General features: G+C 37.8%; 1 protein-coding gene across 1 annotated transcript in view; it reads left to right on the top strand.

Annotated features, from left to right (window-relative positions):
• LOC127964826 (collagen alpha-2(V) chain) overlaps positions 1 to 18166 on the top strand; it is a 28268-nt gene extending 10102 nt beyond the window's left edge. Inside the window, exons 2-54 of the mRNA XM_052565211.1 lie at positions 4362 to 4583; positions 4693 to 4709; positions 4831 to 4863; positions 4963 to 4995; positions 5383 to 5436; positions 5542 to 5628; positions 5795 to 5872; positions 6128 to 6172; positions 6265 to 6318; positions 7192 to 7245; positions 7336 to 7389; positions 7480 to 7533; positions 8268 to 8321; positions 8507 to 8551; positions 8705 to 8758; positions 8863 to 8907; positions 9002 to 9055; positions 9217 to 9315; positions 9435 to 9479; positions 9571 to 9669; positions 9835 to 9888; positions 10098 to 10205; positions 10309 to 10362; positions 10460 to 10558; positions 10669 to 10722; positions 10816 to 10914; positions 10995 to 11048; positions 11300 to 11353; positions 11448 to 11501; positions 11599 to 11652; positions 11756 to 11800; positions 11892 to 11990; positions 12211 to 12318; positions 12405 to 12458; positions 12754 to 12807; positions 12892 to 12945; positions 13040 to 13093; positions 13227 to 13334; positions 13427 to 13480; positions 13557 to 13610; positions 13695 to 13856; positions 13929 to 14036; positions 14138 to 14245; positions 14343 to 14396; positions 14486 to 14593; positions 14684 to 14737; positions 14815 to 14922; positions 15086 to 15139; positions 15224 to 15331; positions 15409 to 15715; positions 16399 to 16580; positions 16834 to 17076; positions 17405 to 18166. Of these exons, the coding sequence (XP_052421171.1) occupies positions 4362 to 4583; positions 4693 to 4709; positions 4831 to 4863; positions 4963 to 4995; positions 5383 to 5436; positions 5542 to 5628; positions 5795 to 5872; positions 6128 to 6172; positions 6265 to 6318; positions 7192 to 7245; positions 7336 to 7389; positions 7480 to 7533; positions 8268 to 8321; positions 8507 to 8551; positions 8705 to 8758; positions 8863 to 8907; positions 9002 to 9055; positions 9217 to 9315; positions 9435 to 9479; positions 9571 to 9669; positions 9835 to 9888; positions 10098 to 10205; positions 10309 to 10362; positions 10460 to 10558; positions 10669 to 10722; positions 10816 to 10914; positions 10995 to 11048; positions 11300 to 11353; positions 11448 to 11501; positions 11599 to 11652; positions 11756 to 11800; positions 11892 to 11990; positions 12211 to 12318; positions 12405 to 12458; positions 12754 to 12807; positions 12892 to 12945; positions 13040 to 13093; positions 13227 to 13334; positions 13427 to 13480; positions 13557 to 13610; positions 13695 to 13856; positions 13929 to 14036; positions 14138 to 14245; positions 14343 to 14396; positions 14486 to 14593; positions 14684 to 14737; positions 14815 to 14922; positions 15086 to 15139; positions 15224 to 15331; positions 15409 to 15715; positions 16399 to 16580; positions 16834 to 17076; positions 17405 to 17551 (4391 nt within the window). The 3' untranslated portion in view covers positions 17552 to 18166. The remainder of the gene's footprint in view (positions 1 to 4361; positions 4584 to 4692; positions 4710 to 4830; positions 4864 to 4962; positions 4996 to 5382; positions 5437 to 5541; positions 5629 to 5794; positions 5873 to 6127; positions 6173 to 6264; positions 6319 to 7191; positions 7246 to 7335; positions 7390 to 7479; positions 7534 to 8267; positions 8322 to 8506; positions 8552 to 8704; positions 8759 to 8862; positions 8908 to 9001; positions 9056 to 9216; positions 9316 to 9434; positions 9480 to 9570; positions 9670 to 9834; positions 9889 to 10097; positions 10206 to 10308; positions 10363 to 10459; positions 10559 to 10668; positions 10723 to 10815; positions 10915 to 10994; positions 11049 to 11299; positions 11354 to 11447; positions 11502 to 11598; positions 11653 to 11755; positions 11801 to 11891; positions 11991 to 12210; positions 12319 to 12404; positions 12459 to 12753; positions 12808 to 12891; positions 12946 to 13039; positions 13094 to 13226; positions 13335 to 13426; positions 13481 to 13556; positions 13611 to 13694; positions 13857 to 13928; positions 14037 to 14137; positions 14246 to 14342; positions 14397 to 14485; positions 14594 to 14683; positions 14738 to 14814; positions 14923 to 15085; positions 15140 to 15223; positions 15332 to 15408; positions 15716 to 16398; positions 16581 to 16833; positions 17077 to 17404) is intronic.
• Positions 18167 to 18367: the final 201 nt, after the last annotated feature.

Raw genomic sequence — 18367 nt, 5'->3', positions numbered from 1 at the left:
GCTACCAATTGTCTAATGTCTAATTTGAAATGGTGTTAATCAAACCTGATCAAGCATTCAACTATAGATTAATCAGGTTAAGTATTAAAATAAGTTTATTAAGAACTGATGGAAAGAGATTTAGAGCAGTGTGATGTGGCAATAAAATTATGCAGTCTAAAAAAAATAAAAATAAAAATAAAAAAACTTCTGGTCCAAGTCCTCACCACACATCATCGAAAGCAGAAAAGAAAAAAAAAGGATTGAAAAAAGGGACATAACCAAACCAGAAGAAAACATGTTTCCTTGTTCTCCCTAAACCAAAATCGGTTTGAAGATCCTCATTTGTGTCTCAGCAAAGGTTACCCACAAGGACATCGAAGAGAGTCAAGGTTTGAATAATCATAGGTTTTAGAGTCACTTTGAGGTCTATCTGTCTGGAGTGACAGTCTGAATTACAGTGTGGACATCCCATCTTCACACAGATTCTTCTTCAAAAAGAGGGAGCTGTGTGTGAACTGTGGAGAACGCTATCAGTTAATTACAAGAGAGGTCAGAGGTCTGTGAGACACATGATTTATTTGTGTCCTTGGCTTTTAAAAAGCAAGACTGGAGCCCCTTTGAAAGTTTCCCTGCAGTGTGAAACTCATCTTGTTTAACTGTAAAACCAGATGCTTCATTTATGGACCCCCCCCCCCCCCCATACAGTGTATACTGTATACAATCTAGTGTGTTTCCTGGACATCAACATTCAGCAGTGAAGTTCTCAAAATGAGTATTTCACATTTTTCGGTGTTCAGATGAAAAGACTACTCTCTCTCACACACAAACACATGTACTTGGTGTTGAAAAGACAGACACAGATGAGTCACTGTTTCCATAAGGTCATTTTCTAACCCATACAGCCTTGCTCCAACAACAAAGTCCGTGAACACAGCAAGTTCTGAGTATTTCCACATAAACCAAAGGAAAATACATGTGATTTATATTAGAGTTAATCTCCCACAATGCAGCATCTTAGTGGAGATGTGAATTGTAAAAAAGAAGCTGCCTATTGTTATCCTACGGTTTCTGCGGAAGAGCATTTGGGAGGGAACCACAGAGTTTAGCTGACATGGAGTAATGCTGAGCATGTTCAGTGCGGTCTGGTCAAGCCAGACTGTAAGACTGGTGGAAAATGTACGTCAGAAGTCCACAAAGGACCATGCTTTTGCTATCATCATAACTAGAGGATTTTAACCGTTGCTGTAGAAAGTGCAGAGTCTGCAATGAATTAGCAAACTGAAGGAAAGAGTGAGCTTTCTCTTCACCTTTAATGGAAAGGTTTCATGGGTGGCTTGTGAACGATAGTCCCCCTCCCATAAATTTATAGCGGCTCATACATTCTCTAATCACAAGCGAACAGACAGTTCCAGCTGTATTGCCTAAAACTCTGAACACTATTTGTTTTCTGTAAATTGCACTGAATCCTATGGACTGTGGAAAATGAAAGTGTCTTTTTTTATTTTTTTTATTGTTAGCAAATGCTACTGTAACTATTCACACCAACATCAGAAATGCCAGTATAGCATTGCTTTTAAGCAACAAATCAATGAATAAGATATGCACGTTGACATGCATTTCAAATAAAAATTGGCCAGCTGGGGGGAAAAAAAAGCAAAAGCAGGAAAGCTTGCATCATGCATGATTTAAATTGGAACATAACTGCAAAATCAATTCCCTTTCCACGTTCAATGCATTCAATGGAAAATGATTTCACTTCAGCTCCACTCTGGATTTCCATGGATCTCATTTGTTCATCATTAGCTAGTAAAATAAACCCCATTCAGAAGAAACCTAAAGAAAAAAAAACATTTGTCCAACTTTCAGAAATCCTGAAAAATAAATAAAGAGTGAAATGTAGGCTACTAAATATCAACAATCCTGAAAAACGGTATAAAGCTATTAGACTTGCATGTTTGCTGGTGTTCTCTGAGGCCATCAGCAGCCAGCCATGTGTTCATTAAAAGATCTCTCTTTTCTTTGGAATCCTTTCCTGACACATTCAATCCCTCAGGTCAAAAAGCTAAACAACTCCCAAATCAACACCCTCCTAATGCATCCGTTTCATTCATTTATTCTGAACTTATTCATTAGCTTGAATGCTCAGAATTTTATGGTTGTATCTCCCTGTCAGCTATAAAGTGCAGCCACATTTGATCTGCATCCCAGAATCAATACGTGATGAACATTCCTTATGAGCACAGTGCAAAAAAAAAAAAAAACTGTTATGAGGGGCCAAAGTTTAGACTTCCTACTGTGTTTGCTTTTTACCTGCTTTGTTGCTAGTGCTGCCTAATGTTAAACCTTCTCAAATATACGGGTACAAAAACATCCTTTTCAGTGTGAAAATTTCAGGTGACCACAAAACCCAAAAAGTTTCATTGAAGGCAGCTCAAGGGTGCCATCTGGTGTACTGGTAATACAGGAGCAAACCGCTTTGTTGAACGTGAACATTTGAATGTTTGCCACAGCTGTTCATTACTCTACAAGTTCTTGTACTTCATAGCTTGAAAATATTATTAGGAAATAGTTTATTTTAAATAATTTAACTTTATTTTAAAGAGGCACTGAATAGCACATTGCATTAGAGGTCTGTTGGAAACAATGACTCAGACTTCCTGGAGAGCATTAGCTCATGTCTTCCCACCAGAGCCTTTCCAAAAGGCAAGGGATCACCTTTTCCAGTAATTCTCAGCCACTTTCTCAGGGTATACCAGCGCTTTTACACATCTGTCTTGCCTTCTGGTTTAGTTTCAAAGCATGAAAAGGCATGGCATCGGGTGATTCCATGAGTGCTTTTTCCATTTTTAAAAGTAAATATTCTTTTTAAAAAGTAAGATTTAAAAAATTTATCAAATAAAGAAAATGGGTAAACAATAGTTACTGGCTCCTATTAACTTTTGTGGTATGGAAAAAACCATTGTTAACACTTTAGAATAATGGTCCATTAGTTAATGTTAGTTAATTTATTAATTAACATGAACAAACAATGAACAATACATTTATTACTGCATGTATTCATCTTTGTTAATGTTAGTTAATGAAAATACAGTTATTTGTTGTTAGTTCATGCTAATTCACAGTGTATTAACTAATGCTAACATGCACAATTTTTGCTTTGAATAATGCATTTGAAATAGGTGAAATTAACATCAACTAAGATTAATAATTGCTATAGAAGTATTGTTTTTGCTTGGATCAAATGTACCATTATTCTAAAGTGTTACCAAAAATGTATTATGGAAGTCAATGGGGACCAGAAACTTAATACAATTTGAAATACAGTTACTGTGTTTTGTTTCAGTACACAAAGTTTCAGTATTTTAATATTTTGTTAATGCGTTTAGAAAAATACATATAATGACATGTTACATTTAATCTTAATTTGAATTAAAGGGTAACTTCTCCGCAAAATGTTAATTTTAATGTGGTTATTAAAATCTTATTTTAACATTAACATTAATCACTTACTTCTATGTCGTTCCAAACCCATAGAAGCTTTGTTCGTCTTCGAAACACAAATTAAGATAATTTTGATGCATTTAGACAGCTCTCTGACCCTTCAATAATGACAGTTAACCAATTAACACATTCATAGTCCAGAAACGTAGTAAGGATATCAGTAAAATAATCCATGGGACATCAGGTGTTCAACTGTAAAAAGCTATGCCAATATTTTTTGTACACAAAGAAAAAAAAAAAACGACTTTATTCAACAATTTGTCTCCGTGTTAGCTAAGCGCCGTTTTGGAGAGTATCCACTGAACGCAAACAGCATATGATGTTCTGAGAGCTAGTCAGAATGCATCAAAAACATTCTGTTCTGAAGACGAATAAAGCTTTTATGGGTTTGGAACGAAATGGAGATTAGTGATTACTGACAAAATGTACATTTTAGGGTGGAGTAACCCTTTAATTGTTTACCCATATGTGACCCTGTCTGTGAAGTCTCAAAATCTAATTATAAGATAACAAGCATCAAAGTTTGATTTTAACAGTTAATCTCGCCATGATCTCAATCTTTAACATGGCCTCACTCAGTCAATTTAAAGATATAAAGGTATTTTCACAGAATGTTCTTTAAATCTTTATGAAGGACGATTTTAAGTAGAAAACAGTAAATCACAAAAAAGAAAGAAAAAGAAAAAAAAAAGACTTTAGCTGGGTTTTCACAGGGATATGAGTACCTTTTTCATGCAGTGGTCTAATCATGACAAACACACCCAAACCCACAGTACAACTATATAGGAAAGGATTTGATTAACAAAAAAAAAAAAAAAAAAAAAGTGTATGTGTGCATAAACACTATTTATATAGCATTTACCTTTTTTTGTCTACAGAGGATGAGTTGAGCTGTACAGAGAATGGACAGGTGTACACAAACAGAGACATCTGGAAACCGGAACCATGCAGGATCTGTGTTTGTGACAGCGGGGCAATCCTGTGCGACGAGGTGCAATGTGATGAAGTGTCTAACTGTGCAAAGGTAGTGATCCCAGAAGGAGAGTGCTGTCCTGTTTGCCAGAGTGACACAACACACAGCAGTGGCAATGGCAGACCAGGTGACCTTCAAAATCAATTCATATTCATTTAGCATCTTCATGCAAATCTGTAGGTTTTTTTTAATTCTAGATGCAGCTAATATTTTGTCTATTTCTTTTTTCTTCTCAGCAGAGAGGATTGCCAAGGTAAGTTATATTAATACACTCAGCACTCTCAACATGTAGTTACTTAATAAAAATGTGAATAAATAAATACATTTGTCAGTTCAGTGACTTCTGCTCTGAGTTTTACTATTCTTGCTTCCAGGGTCAGAAAGGAGAACCTGGAGATGTCCCAACTGTATGTTTGAATGAACATTTATCTTAGTTAGATAAGGATGGATACATAATAATATTTGTACAGTTTGAAAATGATTCAAAAGTTCCATCTTAATTTTAGGTTATTGGAATAAGAGGTCGTCCTGGACCAATGGTGAGATTGCTTTCATTTACTTTCATATAGGAACCAGTCCAATATAAATAAATAGATTTATCCTGTGATTCGATTTATACAACGGAACATATACTAAAATAAGTTGTTTTCCATGTTATGCTCTCTGCTGTTTATCATTTCTATCACATATACAGTATGTAGTAGATTCTGATGTCCGGACACTAGATGGGGACAGAGCAAAAATTCAAATTCAAATAACAATATTTTGAAACTTTCTACACTGGCAATAAATCATAAATCATTCAGTCTTCTTGGAATCAGCCCTTTGTGTGAAAACTATGGCAATAACTTGAACAGACTAATGCCATATTGCTAATGCTTTCAAGTTTTTGTTTACCTTAATCATGTTTTATGTGTATTATACAGGGGCCTCCAGGAGCTCCGGGGTACAGAGGAGACAGTGGAGCCAAAGGTCGACCTGTAAGATACAGCAAATTCATTTCAAAATGTGATTAAAGATGTGAATAATGGTGTAATATTATTGTTGTTGTATTATATTTCTGCCGATTTGAATGTCTCTTGTAGGGTCTCAGGGGTCCCCCAGGATATGATGGAGAGCCCGGTATTCCTGGACAGCCAGGAGAGCCAGGGCCCCCCGGACATACCCCTGGAGTGAGTTTAGAGTTTATAGTTTTTTTTTTAAACATAACAGGCCCTTTGGAAGTACTGTAGGACTACAAGACAGAATATAAAAAACAGAGGGTCGAAGAAAAAACACCACAACAGTTATAATAAATATAGTTCCAATTAATAAGGCCCTATGTCCTCTCTTACTTAGGGTGAGTTGTCTTCACATATGGCTGGAGGATTTGCTGACAAAACAGGAGCCCAGCATGCCATGATGCCTGGAGTTCGGGTGAGTGGAGATCCTGTCATTTAAACAAAACTATACATTATATAAGCCACACATTTATGAGGAACATTACAAAAATGTATCATACTCACATCACTGCAATGCTGTGTTAAAAGAATGAGTTGGAGTAGTACAAAATGAGACAATTTCATAATTTAATTTAGTTGCTGTGTATGCCAGTGTTTTTTTTTTTTTAAAGAAAGTGTTGTTTCATAAGCCCTCTGTGATTATTCCAGTAACAAAGCTATTTTTCAATAGGGAGAGGCAGGAACAAGAGGACCGCCTGGGCCAAATGGAGCACCAGTGAGTATTTATTTGATATGAAATCTTTGTTACACATATCAGGTCAAAAGAATATTGTTTCTAGCAGAAGCATGTTTTTCAATTTCCTTTAGGGGGCGCCAGGACCACAAGGACCTCCTGGTGATGTCGGAGATCCAGGGCCAATGGTGAGGGAACATGATTCATTTTCTACTGTCTCTGAAGACTTTATAATTTACTGGGGAAGTCTGCACCCAGCTCTTTATTTCAAAGCAAACATCAGCCAGGATGAACTCAAAAATTGCTTGCTGTTTGCATATCGCAGGCTATTTTCATGGCTCATTTATTAAAGGCAACCACAACTTTGGCTATTCACATTCTCAAAGAAAAGCAATTGTCGCAGTGGCTTTATACATGTACTTAACATTCTTTTCCCACCATTCACTGGTGAAATATAGTTGGTTATCATATACAACTTGAAACTGTAACCTTTAGGAATACTGGCACATTTTACGATGAGGTTTTTGACTCTTTACTCTTTTAACTTTACTGTTTTTAACTACAGTAATTAACATGAAAACAATTTACAACACTACTACAGCATTTATTAATCTAAGGTATTGTTGATCTCAACATTCTTAACATTAGTTAATGCACTGTGAAATAGCATGTTAACAAATTACACTTTATTGTAAAGTGTTGCCAGAAAACATTTATTTTGATCACAAAACCAGTTTTTTGCGAATGATCTGATGCTACATATGCTCGTGAGGCACAGAATATGGCAGGATCTTTTAACTCAAGTGACTTATTAGACAGGTTTTATAGTTTAAGAATTAAATATACAACTTACTTTAAGAGTGTGAGACCGACTAATAGCTGAATTGCCCCTTTCAATGCTGCAGAATCAGCCTGTCTAATAAATTCCATGATCATGCTACTTAAGTCACAGAAGTTATTCTGGTTGTAACGCATTGCTTTTTTTTTTTTTTTTACAAAATGAGCACTCCATGTGTACATTGTAAAAAATGTTGTTTAATCAACTGTTCTGCATATCATAGGGTGGTGCTGGCCAGAGAGGACCAGAGGGTCCTGCGGGGAAGCCTGGTGAAGATGTGAGTACTCTATGCTGTTATCATGGGCATCCTCACAGCAATGTAGTAAAATTAAACAGGATCTGAAATGGAATTCTTTTGCTGTCATAGGGAGAATCAGGGACTTCAGGAAGTGCAGGAGAAATGGGATTTCCAGGATCTCCGGTAATAATTGCCTTTTATTATTTGTAGCGTTTATCATTGGATGGTGTTTGCTTGCAATTCGATTTATGTTTGAATAACTTTTATTCTTAGGGAGCGAGAGGATTTCCAGGGACACCAGGGCCACCAGGCTTAAAGGGCCACAGAGTGAGTAAACTCTAAATCTCTAGGCCTCATTTAAGATTTATGCATACGACATGCATACAGTGCTTTCTAAAAGTCTGAGACTATAATGAAAAACCTTCAAATACCGTAAGACTAAGAAATATTGAATAAGATATATTTATGATTCGGCAGGTCACTGATCAAATAAGTTTTGTGACACTGACCATGTGAACTAATTTTGCAATTATACAAGGTAGAAGCATTGTCAGTAGACTTGGATTTTTTAACCTCACTGTTTTATATACTCTCTCAGTGTTACCTTCCACATTTGTCAAGTGTGAGAATTTCATTCTCTTGGTCTGGGAATCTTTCAAATGTGCTATTTTCCTAGTATTGAGTGCTCTTCAATTTTCAAAAGCATCATTGTTTTGGAATTACTTACAGATCATCCAGCAGGCCACCAGTTTCGTCTTGAATGCATCACAATGCATCAAATAAAATACCTGTAAGCCAGACAAGAAGCCAAGTCAGACTTCACACAAAGAAAGAAAGAACAGAATACACAATCATCATGTTTGACAATAAGTAATTGCAGCCTATTGCACCAACCGGCTATTCAGCAAGAAGTTGGTTGAAAATACAATTTATATGAATACTAGAATAGAATGTATAATGTACACAAATTATTTTCAAGTTACCAGTGTAAAACTGTATGTTTAGGTTTCTAGATGGAGTCTAACAAAATAATAATCCTGTTATGTCTTGTCATAATTCAGGGTCACGAAGGTCCAGCTGGTCTTAAAGGAGAACGTGGAGCTTTGGGATCAAAGGTTCGGCTTTTGCTAATTTACTTCATTATTAAACCCTACTCACTATAAACCCTGATTATTAATATTGACAAAGCTTTAAAAGAGTAGAGCTGTAAGATTTCATTTTTGTCCGTTTTATATACACACACAGATGTATTAATAATTTTATTTGTCTAAGTATATTTTCATCATATTTATTATTTTAGGGTGAATCTGGTGGACCTGGTGCAATGGGTGCCCCTGGTCCAATGGTAAGAAGACCACATCCTAAGTCACTGCAAACCTCAGCAGTATTAATGCTGTGAATCTAGTAAATAAAAGCAAATGTTTGTCATGCTTACAATGCCACAAATGCTTCTAGACTTATTTCCAATGAAATTAAATTGGCCTGTTGCTAAATGTAGGGTCCCAGGGGAATGCCAGGAGAAAGAGGACGTCCAGGCCCAAGTGGCACAACGGTAAGATCAAAAATAAATAAGAGTGATAGTATTGTCCTGATAACTTTAATATTTTTTGAAATATAATAAGATGCATTTATTTATTTATTTATTTTCTATTTCAGGGCATGCGTGGTGCTCAAGGAAATGTTGGAAAACCAGGTCCAGTGGTAAGGAATCTTAATAAATCAAAGGATAATAAGTAACATACGAAGCAACTACAAATGTCATGATACCAATCTCTAATGGATTCATTGCTTTAAGGGTCCTTTGGGAATTAATGGTGCTCCAGGGTATCCAGGAGCCCCAGGCATGAAGGTGGGTAATGATATGAATTTATACATACTTTTTTTTTTTTTTTTGCTTTATATATATATATATATATATATATATATATATATATATATATATATCTTAATAGTTCAGCTGAACCTACACTACCTTAAATCATTATAATAAAAATGAATTTTACTTTACAGGGTCAACCAGGACCTACAGGTGTGAGGGGTCCAGAGGGACCACAGGGACAAAGAGGTGAGACAGGACATCAAGGCAGACCTGGACCACAAGGACAACAAGTATGTTTGTGATTGTCATTTTGAAGATTAGAACACGATTGCAAATATTAAGTCAATTTATTAATTAATTTGCAATGCAAACTGATTGTGATTTTTTTTTTTTTTTTTTTTTTTTTTAGGGGCCTATGGGCACTGACGGTGGTCCAGGTTCCAAAGGCCCAGTGGTATGTTAAAGAACAAAATAATTACATAATTCAGATTTTGCTGTTTTCATAATGCAGATATTGGCAACTTACACAACATAACGTCCTCTAGGGAGCTGCTGGTCCTCAGGGTCCTGTTGGTCTGCTTGGCCCAAATGGCCCACCAGGACCTCAGGGAAGCACTGGACCACCTGGGATCAAAGGTCAAGGGGTAAGGCATTCGTTGCTCACGCTGTGGTGTATGCATTTATGGACTGAAGATTTGTTGTGTTCATATAATGTTAAATATCCTACAAAATCTGTACTATTTGTGTCTGAAAATGTGTATAATGAAGAACAGTTAAAAACACTGAATCTTGTGTTTTGTGTTGTTTAGGGAGATTTAGGTGTTCCTGGATTTAAAGGAGAGGCTGGACCTAAAGGAGAACCTGTAAGTTTTGTCTAAGTCTGTAGACCTATATATATATATATATATATATATATATATATATATATTTGTCAAAGATGGAGCATGCAGATTCTGTGCTGCATCATCAGATAAATTTACATAATTAGTAACTGTTTTCTAACAGGTACAAACTAGAAGACGACAAAGAACATACAAATTACCTTTAGGTGTAATGTATTTCTTTGTCACAGGGTCCACCCGGATCACAGGGAGTAATTGGACCTCAGGGAGAAGAGGGAAAACGTGGTCCCAGAGGAGATCCAGGCTCTGTTGGCCCACCCGGACCTGTTGGTGAGAGGGTGAGTCTAGTTTTCCTTTTATTGCCTTTACAAAAGCAGACTTGCATGAATGTAATCACATAAACCAACTAAATTTTCACTGTTTTTTTATTGTCTGATATAGGGGGCACCTGGAAACCGAGGCTTCCCTGGTCAAGATGGCTTACCGGGTCCAAAGGTAATTAAAGAGTTCTGTTAAATCCAAAGTATTAACAAGCTGAATATAATTACACTAGCTGAATACTGAAATAATACTTTGTTCATAATTATCTAAGGGTGCACAAGGTGACCGTGGAATTACAGGAACTTCTGGTCCTAAAGGCTCAACTGGAGATCCAGGGAGAACAGGGGAACCTGGTCTACCAGGAGCAAGGGTAAGTGAAAATTTTCATGTGATGTGTCTTAACAACAGAAAAGTCAGAAGACAATGCACCAACTCCTTCAGATACATCACTTATTCTTTTTTGCATCCTCTTTTCCTCAGGGTTTGACAGGTACACCTGGAGTTCAGGGTGCTGAAGGAAAGCCAGGACCACTGGTATATCCATCTGACATTTCCATTCATGACTGGAATAAAATATCCACATTTTTCAACAAAAAATAAAGAAATGTTACTATTCACATTCTACAGGGTGCTCCAGGTGAGGATGGGCGCCCAGGGCCTGCAGGGTCACCTGGAACAAAAGGACCTCCTGGAACTATGGGATCAATAGGCCCAAAGGGTTTTAGTGTGAGTCTAATTGTTTTTTTCTTTTTTTTTTTAATTCTTTTTCTGTAAATACATGACTTATCATTTAAATTATAATTTAGGGGGATCCAGGAAAGGCAGGTGAGCAGGGATCTGCAGGAGTTTCTGGGCAAAGGGTGAGTAACAGCAGTTAAATTTATTAACTACTTTTGACCCCACAACACCTGAGCATACATAACTGCACAGCGACACGCAAAAATAAATAAATAAAAATGTGAACATACGACCAACCACATTATGATGCCCTGATTGCAACATTGTGGCACTTCGTTTTTATGTTCAAGCTCAATTAACGTTTTCTTCTGAGAAGATATATCTTGTTCTAAATGAAAATGAGCTGTACCCTTCAATTTTGACTTCCTCATAGGGCCCACCAGGAAAAGATGGAGAAGTAGGCCCAGCTGGTCCACCAGGTCCACATGTAAGCGTACACAACCATTTGATTTTGCTATTGTTGTTTAGCTATTAAAAGTGTAATCTGAGTACAATCTATTATTTGATTTCTTGATTTTTAGGGTACAGCAGGTGAGAGAGGTGAACAGGGACCTCCTGGAATGCATGGCTTCCAGGTACTTGATTTATGACTTTTTAATCAGTCAGAATGATTTCTTTTCTCTGTTGTCATCTGACTCTTTAATAAGATCAATCTTCTTACCCATTTCTCAGGGTTTGCCAGGACCAGCAGGTGCTCCTGGAGAGGGAGGAAAACCTGGTGATCAGGTACAGTTAGTTAACTTCAACATACAGTAAATCACTAATTCCTGAAACAAAATGTATGAAAAAGAAGGGACAAATGCTAAACAGGCATCGTCTTTCTCTCAAGGGTATTCATGGTGAAGGCGGTCCAATAGGCCAAACTGGACCAAGGGTGAGTTCTAGTTTTACCTTAAAATGCTTCTGTAAACACACGTCATTGAGGTCAAGACATGTCCTGATTGGTCAGATATTTCATTGAACAGGGTGAACGTGGAATCCCAGGAGAAAGAGGAGAGCTGGGATCTCCTGGTTTGCCTGGAGCCAAAGGTATCCCAGGGGCACCTGGTCCTGATGGCCCAAAGGTAAAATTAAGTATCTATTATTAGTACTGAGACACAGGAATAACGTTTTAAATGATATTGGATTAAGATATTATTGTACTGTAGATTGACCACAGAATACACCAGAATACACTGCCACAATTTCATTATGCAGCTACTTCATAATCCTGACATATTTAGTAAAATGTTGTAATTAATTCATTTAAAATGTTAATTTATCATTCTACTGAATTATTTGTAGGGAAGCCCTGGGCCTTCTGGTACGGTAGGTGATTTAGGCCCTCCCGGTCTGCAGGGAATGCCAGGGGAAAGAGGGATCTCTGGCCCACCTGGTCCAAAAGGAGAGAGAGTAAGTAGTAATGCAATTAGATTTACAGTGAGCACAAAGATATTTGTATATTTGTAGTTCTCTAATCAACCTTTTTCCACATTTAGGGAGCTATTGGAGAGAAGGGGTCAGAGGGCACTCCTGGAAGTGACGGTGCAAGGGTAGTTATTTGTATTTTTTTAAACTAAGTGGTTATCAGCTGGTATGAACACTAACACTATTTTCCTGTTTTGAATTGAACTTAGATTTGAAAGAAACATTTCAAACTGGTAAAAGTTGAAAGAAAGCAATCTCAATATCAAGCATGAACAAATGTAACAGACATGTTAGTAATCGAACAGAAGGTGAACTATACAAGACTTGTTCAAGCATGCCCGATCATGGCTGTGCACAAATTTCTCTGTAGATGATGCTTAAAGAATAAACTAATGCTGACATGTTGTCTTTCACATGCAGGGTTTGACAGGTCCAATTGGCCCTGCAGGACCTGGTGGTCCAAGTGGTGAAAAAGTACACCCACATAACATATTATTATCTATTTTACTTTAATATTGTTTTCTTTTACAACATACTTCTAACATAGTGTTTTAACAGGGAGAGCCGGGCCCTAAAGGACCACCTGGGCCCCCAGGATCAAGAGCGATGCCAGTGAGTTGATATTTCACACTCAATTACAAAAGGCAACAGTTTCAAATTAGTTAAACATTTTGAATTAATATCAAATATTTGTGCTAAAACCAAGGGATCCCGTGGTGAACCTGGGCCAATAGGTGCTGTAGGCTTTGTTGGACCGGCTGTAAGTATACATTTTGAAATCTGACAGAAAACTCATGGTTGTTTGATATTATGTACATTAAATATGCAAAAATTATTTTTGTCAGATCATTGAGTAAACCGGTTCTGAATCTGGTACACTTTCAAAATCACAGGGTGTTGATGGTCAGCCTGGTGTGAAAGGACCACCAGGGGAGCCTGGACAAAAGGGTGATGCTGGATCTCCTGGCCCTCAAGGGTTGGCTGGTCCTCCAGGGCCACAGGTGATAAAACATTTGCATAAAAATGGTTTTCAGAAGGTTCTGTGAACATACTAGTTAATTAGTTATCCCCTTCTTAATATGTGTGATTACAGGGTAATATTGGTGTGGCTGGACCAAAGGGTGGTAGAGGAACACAGGGGGCACCTGTAAGTATAGATGTGATAGCAAATACTGTATAATGCCATTTGAATGGCTTGTCACTTAACATACCTCAATGTTTAGGGCCCAACAGGTTTCCCTGGATCTGCTGGAAGAGTTGGTCCACCTGGTCCAACGGTATGTTGCATGGAGAAACAGAGGTTCAAAATTATGACAACTCAAAACATTTTTTTTCAAACCTGTAGGAATTTATGTTCTTAGGGTCCTATTGGTGAGTCAGGTCCAATTGGTCTTCCTGGGAAAGAGGGTCCTCCTGGTCTCCGAGGAGATCATGGACAGCCAGGGCGCCAGGGAGAGAGAGGTCCCCCTGGGCCAGCTGGAAGTCCTGGAGACAAAGGAGATTCTGGAGAAGATGGACCACCAGTAAGTGCAACAGATGTCTCTCAGGTCAAACACTAAGTGTAAAAACAGAATCTTAATGGTTATTTCCATTAGGGACCAGATGGTCCACCAGGTCCTGCTGGAACCACAGGGCAAAGAGGAATTGTAGGCCTTCCTGGTCAAAGAGGAGAACGTGGAATGCCGGGACTCCCTGGGCCAGCTGTTAGTATTGTTATATGCTGAAATATTAAATATAAAGTCTAAGACCAATTCTTTTTTAGAAGACCTCCACTAATCTACTTCTTCATGATTGTCTCATTTAGGGTCCTCCAGGAAAACAGGGTACATCAGGAGCCCCAGGAGACAAAGGACCGCCTGGCCCAGTTGGGATGCCTGGTGCTAATGGACCTCGGGGGGATCCTGGACCTGATGTACAATATATTTCATATAATTGTTACCTTAAATTTGTAATGACTAGAGTTACTTGAAACAATAAATAAATATATAATTGTTGGTTTTGATTATTAGGGACCTGCTGGATCTGATGGTCCACCAGGAAAGGAAGGTGTCATAGGAGCCCAGGTGAGACCCAAAAACATTAAATGACCCATGTCCAAATCATAATTTCAAGCTGTTGGTGCCAATCTTACAAAGCGGTTTAATTTTTAAAGGGTGATCGAGGAGATCCAGGCCCAGAGGGTGCGACTGGATCTACAGGACCACCTGGTTCCCCCGGTCCTGTCGGTGCAACTGGAGGAATTGGAAAGAGAGGAGAGCCTGTAAGTCTCACATTTTCTTATAATTAATATATACTAGAATGCCACCTCTAAAGCATTTTAACTGACTTTTCCCTCACACTGTCTTGGCAGGGTTCAAAAGGACCCTCTGGCCCTCCAGGTCCTGCTGGAAAACGAGGACTCATAGTAGGAAACTTTTAACACATTATGGCATTATTGGAATTACTCTACAAAACCGCTCCATTTCTAACTATCTATTTAAGGGACCACAAGGACCAAGAGGAGATAAGGGAGATGTGGGTGACCATGGAGAGAGAGGACAGAAGGGTCATAGAGGATTTGCAGGCTTACAAGGTCTTCCAGGACCTCCTGTAAGTTATAACAAAGATCCTCTCTTGATTCAAAGAGAAAGGTTACTCCAAAGCCTAGATAATTCACGCGAGTCGCATAATGAATTAAATACAGAAAACAAAACAATATATTATCAGTGAAGCATTTTTCCATCATAATATTTTACATTCACTTCATTTTTAGGGCACAACTGGAGAACAGGGAGCTCCAGGCATCTTTGGTCCAAGTGGACAAAGGGTATGCATTTACGACTTGTTTAATGTGAATGATTTACAACTAGTCAAATGGTGACTGACATGAAATAAATAATTTGTTTCACAGGGTCCTCCTGGGCCCATTGGACCACCAGGAAAGGAAGGGTACATTGGACAGCCTGGACCTATGGGTCCTCCTGGTTCAAGAGGAGTTAGTGGTGATATTGGACCAGAGGCAAGTTAAACTCTCCTGCCTCTTCACATAGCATTATAACTTAAGACACCCAATAATTTTTGTCTCATAATGATTAGGGACCTCCTGGAGAACCTGGCCCACCTGGCCCTCCCGGATCTCCTGGACCTCCCACTGCAGCTATGGAAGATCTGTTTGGTGGGCCACAAGATTATGATGCTGGTCCTCCTCCCCCAGAGTTCAGTGAGGATGAGGCTCTTCCCAAGAGTAACTCAACAAGCGTGTTCCAAGCTGATCCTGGAGTTCAGGCAACACTGAAAGCTCTGAGCAGCCAGATTGATAGCATGCGTAGTCCTGATGGTAGTAGAAAGCATCCTGCCAGAACTTGTGAGGACTTGAAACAATGCTACCCTCTGAAAAAGAGTGGTAAGTTAATTTTGGAGTATTCCACAAGCAGGTAAATCATTATAACCAACTGTAGTAAGTAGGCCACAGACTTGCTATATTAGTATCCTACATATACCAACTCAGGCTCATTGGAGAAATGTGCCTGTGGCGACATTTATGAAAAATTGTTACATTAATATGTTTTGTCACAATTTTAAAGTGAAATGTCCAGTGAGTGACACTAAAAGCACTTTTAAGTTTTATCCAAATCAAATGAACAGAGACTTCTGAAATGAAATCTCTATTCTAGGGAGTGGCACTAAAAGAGAAATGAAACAATATTCCACTTCTATAATCCTTACCCTAAACCTAACAAATTGTGGTGCAACGGCTTTGCAAATGCAGTGTACCTGGTGAGCTACAAAGCAAGAAAACAACTGCTGGAAACTGAAATGCATTATATGTATAGGTACTTTTTTGGAGTTTTAAAAAAAATCTAAGTAGAAGCATGTCTTTTCAGTGAGCTTAGGTTGACCGTACAATCAGACATTCTGAATTACACACACACACAATATGCTTATACAGTCATACTAATCTAACATTGTCATTGAGGCTTTGTAACTCTACAACTACTATTTTTAAACTAAACTATTTTCCATAATTACCAGAATATTAACAGCTGAAACTAATAAATAAATAAATGTTTCATCCCTACATTGTAGGCGAATACTGGGTGGATCCAAATCAGGGCAGTGCAGAGGATGCCATTAAAGTTAATTGCAATATGGACACCGGAGAGACATGTATCTCTGCAATACCCGCCAGCATCCCCAAGAAGTCATGGTGGAGTTCCCCAGGAACTAAACCTGTGTGGTTTGGAGCCAACATGAATGGAGGAACATATGTAAGCATGTTGAGCCACTCTTATGAACATGATTTGCGAGCTCAGTTAGCACTACTGCTCTTTTTGTTGTTTTTAATTGCTTCCACTGTCCTCATCTGTAAGTCGCTTTGGATAAAAGAGTCTTCTAAATGAATAAATGTAAATGTACTACTGTAGAATACAAAAATACTTAGTATGGCATTGAATAATTGACTTATCTATCATATAAAACAGCATTTGCCTATTGTTTATCTCTTTTTATGTCTTTATGAAGTTCACTTATGGGAATAAAGACCAGCCAGCAAACACTGTCACAGTTCAGATGACATTCATCCGTCTGCTCTCCAAAGAGGCATCACAAACCATCACTTACCACTGCAGGAACACTGTGGGCTACAAGGACGAATCAACTGGAAACCTCAAGAAAGCAGTCATCCTCAAAGCTTCAAATGATCTAGAGCTCAAAGCTGAGGGAAATAACCGCTTTAGATACACTGTCCTTGAGGACAGCTGCTCAGTAAGTACCCTGCAGAACATTATTTATGTAAAGGCACAAGCCTTGTTTCAGAGGCTAGTGATCCGTCTTGCTCTCTACTAAGGCCTACTTTTTATAAGGCAGCCTAACTCAGATTGGAACCTTTCAAGCGAAGATAGGATTTTGAACACTCTGCATGGAAAGCAACCTTGTGCATCAACACAAATAGCACTAGTTTATTTTAGCATGTTGCTAAGCTAACAAAACATTACTATGGATAAAAATATAGAGTTATATTACAGTATCAGTAGTACATAAGACATCACAAGTGCCCCCATACAAACCTAAAGTAATGTCTTTTTCTTTACAGCAAGCAAATGGTAAGTGGGGCAAGACGGTGTTTGAATACAGGACCCAAAAAACAGCAAGACTACCCATTGTGGATATTGCACCTGTGGACATTGGAGGTTCAGATCAGGAGTTTGGCATTGACATTGGGCCTGTGTGCTTCTTGTGAATCAAAGCATAGAGATGCCTTGAAGAGATTCCTGAGACTCTTAAAAAGTTACTGCTGACAAGATCAGCCTTGTACATACAGAGCATTGGACTTTTCTGGCCCTGTAGTGAGATATTTATTGTGCCTTCCAAGCGTTTCAAGAAAACAACCGCTTCATAAGGTTTTTAAGAGATTGTTCCCTTGAAATTAGAAATTCAAATTAACTGAATTTTTATACTACAAGACTATTCATCAACTGCTGTTTTTTTAAGATTGCCATTGAAAATAACAGTAATGATGCACCACACTGTACCAACACTAGTTGCAATTAAAATGATTTGGATTTGCCTGTTTTCATTACAGTATGTTTTTTTTTTTAATCATTTTTACAAAATAATGGTGCTATAGAGGAAGTTTGCATTCAGTTGAGTGTTTTTGACTCCTAAAACTATACTCTTGTACATTCAGCTTGTAATTACTTTCAAAACAAACTTACAATTAAAGATGAAAACGGTAATTCATTAGCGCAAGCTATCTCGTTTCTATAAACCTACAAAAGCTGAACACAGACTTACTGTACATGAATTCTGTACAACTGGTTGTATTTCTCTTATTAAAAAGGTACAATGCAGGGTACACTGTTTTTTTTTTTTTTTTTTCAATTCCAGACAAAAGATATACAACATTTTAAAACCAAGAAGGATTTTCTAGACAAGTAAAAAACAATTGTCTTACTTTCAGAAAAAAAATAAAAAAAATAAATATATATAATCAATAACATAAACAATCTGCCAGTGGGGTAAGCAAAATAATCTTGTTTTTTGTTAGATAAGATTA

The sequence above is a fragment of the Carassius gibelio genome, chromosome B9 (genome assembly GCF_023724105.1).
Source record: "Carassius gibelio isolate Cgi1373 ecotype wild population from Czech Republic chromosome B9, carGib1.2-hapl.c, whole genome shotgun sequence".
Classification (NCBI taxonomy): domain Eukaryota; kingdom Metazoa; phylum Chordata; class Actinopteri; order Cypriniformes; family Cyprinidae; genus Carassius; species Carassius gibelio.
The sequence above is the reverse complement of the archived record's forward strand: the minus strand, read 5'-3'. Positions and strand labels throughout refer to the sequence as shown.